This window comes from Falco cherrug, chromosome 1, assembly GCF_023634085.1.
Source record: "Falco cherrug isolate bFalChe1 chromosome 1, bFalChe1.pri, whole genome shotgun sequence".
NCBI classification, from domain to species: Eukaryota; Metazoa; Chordata; class Aves; order Falconiformes; family Falconidae; genus Falco; species Falco cherrug.
The window spans coordinates 96,102,916-96,113,599 of NC_073697.1; the positions used below are offsets into that span (position 1 = coordinate 96,102,916).

Genomic DNA, 10,684 nt, shown 5'->3' on the forward strand with positions numbered 1-10,684 from the left:
GTAGGAGACTGTCTGCTGTTGTTGCTGGGGCTCTGAGGTTTCCGTTAGTAATGTATGTCTTGCTAACCTTGAAGATGAAACCTGAAAGCTTGTGAAATCTAAACAGAGACAGCATTCAAGTCAAGGCACAGGTAGTTACTACTGTAAGCAGTTCTACAGGGCAGTAGTTGCTGAGTTTGGCCATTGAGTAAGAAGAAAGGAGGAGAGGATAAAAAATAATTAATTGGCCTGAAAAATACTAAATTTCTTAACCTTATCAGAAGTTCAGTTACCCCAGTGTTTCTGTGGTGGACCTGTACAATTTTGTTGCACAAGTTGTGGTCAGTGGTTTTGTTTTGCTTTTCCTAAACCTACACGTGCCTTTCAGTTTGGACCCCAAGAACCTGCAGCAACAATATTTTCAATTGAAGGCCTTACTAGTTGTAAGGGCTTAAAAAGGTGACACCCTCCACCCCCCCGAGCTACGGGTTCAGGCTATGGTAACAAATACCAGACTGACAGCTTTAGGGATCAATAATTTATCTCTGAATAACGGTACAGTAACAAATACAGATCAGTAGTACAGTTACCCAGGTCAGAACAACAGCTAGTCCAGAAATTCCCTGATACTGGGCTAAACTTAATAGCCAGGCACCCGAAGGCTTATGGCTCTGGTGTGCACGGGGCCCAGAAATACCGTATCAGGCAGTACTAGCCTCACACTTCTTGTGTGCACAGAATGTGAAAATACTATCTAAAACAGTAATAGCCTCTCACTAACTAATATTCTTAGTCACTGAACTATTTGTGTTTGTGTCCATGTGTTGTCCTAGTAAAACATTGATTACTTTGAGGGGGTTTTTAGGCTCTGTAGCCTCTCCCACATCTGTGACGATAACAATGCTCTGATACATTATACCAAGGGAACAACCCTTTGTGTATTAACTGCAGTCTTTTTGTACTTGTGTTTTAGCTGGAAGAGGAGAGATCAGTACTCAATAACCAGTTATTAGAGATGAAAAAGAGGTAAGTTGTTTTTTCTGACGTGTGTTTAACTATACAGTCCTCCAGAAAACGTAATACAAAAGCACCGCTGAGAAAGCGGTTCTTTTCTATTGTATCATAGTTCAAAAGTGCTGAGGTTGTTACACACGTTGGATTATAGATGGTATCTTCCACATTTTCTTTATTAAAAGTGAGAAGAAAATGTAACTATTAATGTAAGCAGTGGTATTTACTGTTTCCTGTTTAGTTATGCACCTCTTGCATTGTAGCAGTTCTCCTCATTTTCAGTTTAATGTTTGGTTTTAGTCTGCTCTGGAATATTGAATTGTGCCCTAGTCTGATAAAAATGCATGGATACAGATCTGACCCGTCAAGTTCTCAAGGACTAATGGAAAAATACAGCAATGCTAAGGATTGTTATTTAAAAAAAAAAAAATAGAAAAGCAGCAGTTATTCAGCATTGAATGGATTGTTCTCATAATTTTGGGATGTTGTGGCAGTAGTTATTGCAGTTCATTCAGCACTGTTTTTAAATACCAGGAGATTTGTCCTGGGTGACTGGGGCATCCATTTGTGAACTGTGGTGTTCAATAAATCAGAGAATCATAGAAGATCTTGAGTTGGGAGGGACCTGGTCCCAAGCTACAAAATTTACTTTCTGCAGTATGTGTGTGGAAAGCTAATTGGCTAAGTGCCTCAGTGTCTTTAGGAAAATGTGGGCTTTTCAGAAGTAGTTACGTAAATCCTTAGAAAAAGACACAGCTCCCCATGACACCAAGTGTGCTCCAGGAAAAACAAACAAACCCCTATTACATTTCCTGAATTTGTAACAGTCAGAGAACAGTGAGTGGCACTTTGGTATTTATGCACATCCTTCACTACTCGGTATTGAGCTCTGATCCCTTTTTTATCCTCTAATAATCTGTTATTTGAGAGGTGGGTCATGCTCTGTTATATCTCACACCCTCCTAGACGACAGCAGGCACGTAGGGTGTTACACAAGCTAGAGCTTCCTCGGAGAAGGTGAGGGTTTGGTGGGTTGTCACACACAGGGGTGAGGGAACCGCTGAACCTTCAGCCCTGACCAACTGCATCTCTCGGCCTTGAGCTGCACAGAACAGCTCAAGTGTGAGCTGTTTTTTTAAGATGAGGTGAGGGAGAAGGAGGGAAATCTTCAGCTGGTGTAAAGACCATTTGACATCCACAGTAATTAGTATGTTTACACCAGCTGAGGATCATCTCCAGCATATTTGATGTGGAGGAAGGGAGGGAAAAGGAGGATATTTCTTTCTGCTGACAGCTTAGAATGCTCTTTAGAGGCTGATATTTCATGTTTTAAGACATTATTTTAAACAGCATAACTCCTGAAAGTCACTTAAGGAAAGGAAGGACTGGGGAGCCCAGATTCATTCAACACTTGCCAGCAGTTCCGTTTTATAGCATAATTTTAAAAGAAAAATTCTGTAGTAAGTTATGAAAAGAAAGGTGTGTGACTTTGACTTCCCTTCTCCTGTTTTTACTCCGAGTGAGCTGCCTGAAATAATTTGGATAATTATGAAATCATTAAAGTGAATTTTAACATTACCTTCAGTCGCTTACACTGAGATGCCCAAGTTTGTGCCTGGCTTAATGACATTCCTCAACAGTGTTGAATAAACTCCAATAGAAAGGCTAAAATAAGGAACAGAAACAGTTGGCCTCCCTGAAGCAGACTGTAGGCCACCAGGGTCAAAGTATGCCAGCATACAATATTATTTGATAACAAAAAAAGTTAGGCTAAGTGAAGAGCTAATTAAAAAATTTTTAAAAGTCTCTCTATAAATTCCCAAATTCCACTGAAGTTGGTGATGAGACAAGCAATGATTTCTTCCTTTTGTCTGAAGAATTTGAGACTGGAAAAGAGATATCCTTCAGTTTCAATGAGGTCAAATCTGTAGCGGTAGTTTTTTCACCTCCCTTCCACCCACGAGAATTCTCTTCCTCTATTTTGGCAACTCCTTCTCTGAGTTAGTCCGGCCAGGAGTGACAGGAGTTTGCTATTTATGAATCTAGGGGGGGTTCTATGTTACTTCAGCTCATGAAGTTCATTGTGGGTTGCTAACTGTCTTACTGTCTTTGAGCTTGCGCTATTTATCGATACTCATTTCATTCCTCTCTCTTCCCTTTCCTACCCTTGCTTCCTTTGCTATATCTGTGTGTCTTTAATGGTAAGACTCAAGAAAGTCTATCCACGTTACAATAAATAATTTTTTTTTTTTTAAGTAAAGTTGTTGTACATATTTTGGCTGCCTTTGTCCCTTGGTGTCTTGCTTTTGTTTTGTAAAATACTCAGCTATATATATATATAAAAAAAATATTTTAAAAGTCTATATTTTTTACCAAAACAAAAAAAAAAGCCCCTTGGTGCAAAATTAGTTCTTACTTACAGTATTTTGCATTTCTACTCCATGTTTCTAACGTGGTTCTTGTTATCTTGCATTTTTAAAGCTTACCCAGTAGCACTTTAAGGTATTTGCTTCATTCTTAGAATTTCTTATTTTTGTAGTAAGGGAAGAATCTGGGTGATTTTTTTTTTTTTTGTTTTAACGTTAAAAAAAAACCCTCTCTCTCCCATGACTTACACACACTGCTTAAAACATGGTTTAACCTCCTCAAGAAAGTGAGATTTTAAAATGGTGTGTGAAACGACAAAGTCATTTTTATTGTTCTTTTTCTTTAATCCCTGCTGGCAAGCAGGTATTTTGGACTTGAATTGACAGGAAAAAAGTTCTAAGTTCACCTAATCAACTTACTTGTTTTTTCTCTGATAAAATAAATAGTTTCCACAGGATTTTTCTTGCAAGTTATCACTATGTAGTTATTTCACATTCAACATACGCTCCTTATGTTTGCTATCTCACACATGAATCATACTACCAATGATACTGAAGCTGAGAGCATCAGTGGGGCAGGCTCCCAGCTGATGCTGGAAGTGAACTGTGATCCACACTTAACATATAAGTAAGTAGTGACGTGTACCTACCATATTCGTAGGTTTTCCAGTTTCCACATTCTCAAGGGCCTCCAGCAGGAGCTGTAGAGCATGGCTCCTGGAGAGACTGCCCTGTAAAAGAAAAAAGTAAAAAGAGAAAAAAACAAAAAATGTACAGGGACCTTTTCCCCCGCTCCTGTTTTCACTCCTCTTTTCTTCTCCTGTTTCTCTCCCCTTGTGTTATAGTATTCTAGACTCCTGTATTGAATTTGTAAATAAATATTTATATGCTCACAAACTGTTGGCTTTTTTCAGTCACCTAAATGCTTGTGGTGGTTAAAACCAAGCCCATTAAATGGCATATTAATTAATCATATTTCTACAAAAAGCCTATGTTTGGTCTTGATCTCTAAGACAAAGATCTGACCAAAAAGTGGAAACATTGACTAAATAACAAGCTCTTGAGCGTGAGATGAGTCACTGGGGTTTCCATCTGCCCTCCTACAGCTGCGTGTATCGCAAAGGGAAACTCAGAAGTCTTGGGTACAGCAGAGCTTGTGAGCAGCAACTTCCACGTGCATTTTCCAGTAAATGCTGGATTTGCAGCTCTGTGGATTGGAGAGTGCAGCCCTGCTCCGTCAGCAGTATCCTGTGCCTTGGTGGCATGTTTCTTCCCCATACCACCACCCCCCAGCCCTCCCGTGCTTTTGACCCAATTCAGCAAGGCATGTAAAGCATGGGCTAGGCTAGAGCATGTATGTAATCCTGCAGAAGGACGCAGAGATTGATGTCGTGCTCTTAGTGCTTTGCTGAATCAGGGATGGCAAGAAGGTCTATTAAATGCTGTTGCCCTTTTGGTTTTTATTAGCAGGAGTATAACTTGAACTTGAAGGCACGATTGTGCAGTCTGCAATTTGTTGTGTTTCTGCTTATATTAATTCTCTCATTGTAAAAATACACCAAAACCAAAATCAACCTTTTGGTTCTTGTTTGGTAGCTGCATCAGCTTTTCTAAACCCCAGATTCTCCACTTGCTGCTTCCATTCGCAAGTATAATCTTAACAATGAAAGAATTGCATTAATTGTGCTCTCATTGTTGAGTTTCCTATTTATCTTGAATCGGTGAGATTTATTGTATTTCATGGTCTGGGTATCGTGGCTCTCACTAACTGTAGATACTATGGTTATGAAAACTTTTCTGTTTGAATTTCACAGCCATCCCCTACCCACTGAGCATCCTCACGCAAGGGTGTGTTCTGCCCTTGATGTCTTGAACAGTCCTGCGAGAGTGGAGTGTAGTTTAGTTACTTAAACGAAACGGTTAAATGTTATTTGGTATCTTCAAAGTATTGGCTACTCTGTGCTTTTTGTGTAGTGGGTAGGCATTCAGGCAGCCGAGCTTCCCTTCAGCCCTCTCAGCTAGCACAAAGAGAAGCAGCTCACTGCTGTGGCGGTGAGACCATGATCATCTAAACCGAGACACGTGGAATTTTGTAGAAAACTGGCTACACCCACAGAAGTCAGAGAGGCGACACAGCTGCTGGGCGCTGCCTGGTGCACTGAAAAGCAAGTTTCTATTTTAGAAAAGTAAACATAGATTCTAAAGTATCATTCTCTTTTTTTTTTCTTTTTTTTTTTTTTTAAACCAAACAAAAATCTTTCAGCTTGTAGGGAACTTTTGCAGCAGTAGTCCTCACTTTAGAGGACAGTTACTCATCTGTGTGCATTGCATGCCCTATGAGGAAGACTCTAGCATCAGTGTGAGGATGTCATAGTTACCATGCCTAAAGATGACTGTCAGGACATCATCAGGAATTGTAGACAGAAGTTGTATCTCTTATTAGATCAACTGAAAAGGTTGGGAAAACTGGACATAGGTACACAGTAGGGGTTTGTGTCTGCTTCTTAGCTCTTGTTCCATGAAGCAGAACAAATCCCACATGGTTTTGTGCTGAAACAGTAGTTGTTAAAGGCCCAGAAACTCTCCCAAGTACATGTTTCAGGAAATAATGATGTCACTGAAATTAGTGAGGACCAGCTGATATTTCCAGCATCATCAATGCTTTGCATGACAACTTGTATAATGAGCTTTGCATGTATGTTTTGTTGCTTGTTAATAATTTTCAAGAAGTAACAAAACTCTGCAGTTAGGTTTTGTGGAACATTGTGCAACATGTTTGTTTATCCTGTATCTCCCCAGTCTATTAACTTGCTTCTTTAAATTCAAATGGATACGATGATTTGCAGATTCTGGCATGTACTACCTAGGTAAAGTTTTTGCTTTGTTTCCACAGTTACAACACCTGAAATATTTATACATATATAAGATCTTGGTCAAATACAGAATTGAAATATGCTTTTTAAGAACCACTTCTTACAGTGGTTTAATACTTGAAATTAAATTAAACTTTTTTAGGCAACTACAATAATCCATTCTTTAGATGATTTCTGGTTGTATTTGGTTTTCTTTTAGAGAATCAACATTAAAAAAAGAAATTGATGAAGAGAGAGCATCTTTACAAAAATCCATCAGCGTTACTAGTGCCTTGATCACACAAAAAGATGAGGAACTGGAAAAACTCAGAAATGAGGTAAATAAAGAACAGTGGGATGATTCTGAATTTTGGATTAAGTTATGGCTAGAAGCATATAGCTTTGCATGCTTGCCACTGAAGGGTTAGCTAGTTGTTTTTCTTTACTAATGTAGCCCAGTTATACCTTAGAAGTAAATCTTTAGATACCTGTGCCTAGTTTGGTGGCTCGTGTCATGTATTTTTGGTGGCTATTTAGCCATTTCTACTAAGGATGTCGCCTTGGTTCTCTGACTTTGTTCTGGAAGATCTAAGCATTCTCAAATAATTCTTACAGATCACAGTGCTCCGTGGAGAAAACGCGTCTGCAAAAACCTTGCAGTCAGTGGTTAAGTCACTGGAGTCTGACAAACTGGAACTTGAGGAAAAAGTGAAGAACTTGGAGCAAAAGCTCAAGGAAAACAATGAACAGCCTTTAACTGTAACAAGCTCCTCAGGTAAAAGGAGCTGCCTCTGTGCCTTCAGCTTTGATCTTGTAGATTTTTGCAGCTGTTAACCAGATAGTCAAAAGGAGGCTTAACTAACTGAACCTCCTGAGAAAGGTGACTTTCCTGTTGCAGAACACACATGAGATTTGAATGAAGGAAGCCTGACCAGCTGCAAAACGTGGAAGCTACTGACATTGCCAGTTAACCCCATTTTCACCCGGGTGGGGGGCAATTCGACTTGAAATGGAACGTGTTTATAAGCTGTAAAACTTTATCCTGCTCATGGGTGTGGCTTCTGTGCAAGAGCCTTTCTCAGGCTGGTTTTCATTTTCCTTGCTGGAGCTGCAAAGTAACATGTAGGCATCGTAACAAAACCGCCTACCTGAGCACAGGACTGAGTCCCACATTTTATACACTCACGCTTACCTTATGTTGAGCTCCTTAAGCTTCGTCCTACAGGCTCATCTCTGCAACTTTAGAGATGTGTGATTTAGGAGATTTGTGAACTTTAGTTGTCACCTATACATACATTTTTTGTATTTTAATAAGTAACATACAGTATCGAATATGCTTCTGCAATGCAGTGGTCAAACAATTCCCCAGAAAAGTCCCTCATACCGAAGCTTATACTGAGTGATTAGAAGTAACGAGAATAAGATGTTTTGGAGACTAGAGACTGTTACATTATTTCAGTCTCTGCCTTAAGCCATTGTATGCCTCATATTATACCTTGTCTGGTTTTTTTTCTTTAAAGGTGACATTGCTGCTAATCTACTTCAAGATGAAATTGCAAAAGAGAAGCAGGTACTTGATCTGAGACATCAGCATGCTAAAACAGCGGTGTGTCTTGGCAGTGAAATATTTTTCAAAAAACAGTTTCTACAAGATTTTGTACGTCAGGATTATAATGGGCAGATTTATCTTGGAACCTTGTGCTTCTGAAAGGAAATCTTTATGACAGTAAATACTAAGAATCAAGTGATGAGTGATACTGGAGAAATAGTTCAGGTTATTGGAACATGAGAAGGCAAGCAGGGCAGCAGGGGTGGCAAGTTTTGACCTGCAGCCTGTTGGTGAGGTGCAGCCCAGCAGAGCACACGCAGGAGCTGCCCCTTGGTGTTCTTTCCAAAGGTTGCTTGGATGCGCACAAGGAGTAAGGCGTTGCCCACCTGTATCTGTGGTGCTTGCCATCTTGGGGCAGTGGGCTACCCGAGCTCCCCATGCTGCTTCTAAACTTCTGCTGTTGGAAATACTCATCTTTGCTCATTTTTAACTGCAGAACTTTACTCTGAGTGAAGGTTGGCAGCAGCAGAGAAAAGACATTGCTCATTTGTCACGTGCTTGGTAACAGGAAAAACATGTACCAAGCAGAATGATAATCATAATGAACATGAGAAGTGCGGCCTGTGACAACAAATGCCTGGGAAACACGGTTACAACAGAAGCACCTTCTGCTCATTATAAAGTCCCTGTTAGATCACTAATGTTGGTCATATTGATTAAAAAATATCCTTCCTAGTCTGTACAGAGGTCAGAAGTAGTGTAATTAACATACACTGACCACCAATCTCTTTTTCTGGTTGTTTTTTTTTTTGCATCCTTCAACTCACCTGCTGATGGCAACCCTTCCTTCCAATCAGCACGAGGTTTGTTCCACTTCTTGGCTTCCTTTATTTTATTCACTATGTTAATTTGCCAAGCATTACTTGATTACATTCAGCAGTGCTGCTGCAGTGCTGGCTTGCTGATCTCTGTGGTTCTCTAGCTTTCAGAGATGCCGATGGGTGTGCTGTGCTGTTCCAGTGCCCACTATCCACTTTGGGATAGCTCTGAGAGTATCCACCAGAGCGGCAGGCTCAGGGGAACAGAGACGCTGTTCTGATCAGAACTACACAGCTGGATTTATGTTCAAAACATAACATTAGAAAAAGAACTTCATCGGTGGTGGGTTGGGACCCACTGATGTCTGTCAGACATGCTGGCTGGGCAGAAGGACGTAGCTCCCTGGGCAGAAATCCTGCTGGGTGTCTCAGGGGTCCTTTGGGAAGCTCCTGTCCCTTGTTCTATCAGTGTCCACAGGTGCTCTCTGTAATACAGCGACGCAGTGGTAAGAATTAATGCAGATCTGCGCATGTCAGTTTGAGGGTTATTCCTTTGTCGCTTGCTGTCTCTGAAGTGCAGTCCCAACCTGCTGACAACCGTCCTTGTTCTTGACTGTCACAGATCGACTTCCTGAATTCAGTGATAGTAGATCTGCAAAGGAGAAACGAAGAACTGAACTTGAAAATACAAAGAATGTGTGAAGCAGCCCTCAATGGCAATGAAGAGGAGATAAATAACTATGACAGGTATAAATCCTAAAGGAAGCCTCGGTTTGTGTTTTGGTGGTAGCAGTCAGTTGTTAGCTGCACAGTGCAACAGCCTGATTCCAGCTGTCAGGAAGGACAAACAGAACTTTCTCTTGAACTTAATGAGTGAACCAGCCTTGGGTTTAGGTCCGTGACTATGGTGTATCTGGTGGTGCAAAATGATTCTCTGTAGCTCGATCACAAGTGCTGAAGTATCGTAACATACAGGTGGTCAGTCTTGGTCAAGTCTGGCTCCTCCCAACCGAAGGAGAAGAGTCTGTGCTCCCAAGAGGCAGGTAGCTGCACTGGGATGGGGAGATCCAGTCCAGAGAAATAGAACTAAAACCAATTTGATACATTGTGACTTCATATCTCTCCTTTCAAGGGAAAAGAGAAACTAGTTTACATGTGGGGGTTTTTTTGACTGGTGTCTGCATTTGTGCAAATATTTACACAAACAAAGCAGTTTGGTAAATATTATAATGTAAGGGATTGTGGGGGTCCTGCAAAGTAGTCAAGATGTCAGAAAAACCTGAGAAGGGCTTTTATAATTATTTTTTGCTGTTGACCACTGTGGTGTTTCCTTGGTCTCAGTAATTACGAGACAACTTACAGTGCGGGGCAGGGAGGCAGGCCTTTCTCCTCTATGAAGAAGTGCCCTGCTTGACTTGTGCTGGTGCTGTTCTTGCAGTGAGGAAGAAAGCTTGTCAAAGAAGAAGCCTCGTCTCTTCTGTGACATCTGCGGCTGCTTTGATCTTCACGACACTGAAGACTGTCCGACCCAGGCACAGATGCTGGAGGAGCCACCCCACTCAGCTTACCATGGCAGCAGGAGAGAGGAACGCCCCTATTGCGATACCTGCGAGATGTTTGGGCACTGGACGGCCGACTGCAATGATGATGAGACCTTCTAATGCCACACGTGGCCAGGAGGACACTGTGTGCCCCGATTGGACAATTTATACCACCAGCATTTGTCTGTGCTGAATGTCAGGAAAAGGGACAACATTTCTTGGCCCCCTTGCTCCCATTCCCCTTGCCCATCCACTCCAGAATCAGTAAATTGATAAATATTTTGCTCCTCCACTAATAAATACCCTATCTCCTTTTAATAAACTGAAGTGAAATATAAATACATGATTTAACAAATGACTTTATGCTGTTTCTTCCCAGGTTCTGGGTTTGTCCCTACTCTTTAACAAGAAATGCCCCCATGCTGTTGTGTCTGTCGATGGAAAAAACATGTATAGGAATGAAGCAATATAGCTATATTAAAGCTTATTTAAATACCTTAAAATTATGCTGTTAATTTTCATATTTGCACTAAACCATTTTAAGGCTGAATTTGTACATTTAGATTTT

At 40.8% G+C, this 10,684-nt stretch overlaps 1 protein-coding gene across 12 annotated transcripts in view; it reads left to right on the plus strand.

The window, feature by feature from the left end:
* The window catches only part of CLIP1 (CAP-Gly domain containing linker protein 1), an 81,411-nt gene extending 70,792 nt beyond the window's left edge, over positions 1 to 10,619 (plus strand). For 10 of the 12 annotated variants that reach the window (XM_055709717.1, XM_055709712.1, XM_055709665.1 and 7 more), the window contains 6 exons: positions 953 to 1,005; positions 6,429 to 6,546; positions 6,824 to 6,983; positions 7,729 to 7,778; positions 9,198 to 9,322; positions 10,014 to 10,619. In XM_055709717.1, the coding sequence (XP_055565692.1) occupies positions 953 to 1,005; positions 6,429 to 6,546; positions 6,824 to 6,983; positions 7,729 to 7,778; positions 9,198 to 9,322; positions 10,014 to 10,236 (729 nt within the window). In that variant the 3' untranslated portion in view covers positions 10,237 to 10,619. Of the gene's footprint in view, positions 1 to 952; positions 1,006 to 6,428; positions 6,547 to 6,823; positions 6,984 to 7,728; positions 8,621 to 9,197; positions 9,323 to 10,013 lie in introns of those variants that run through there. The other 2 variants (XM_027801433.2, XR_008732146.1) reach the window with 2 other exon arrangements.
* Positions 10,620 to 10,684: the final 65 nt, after the last annotated feature.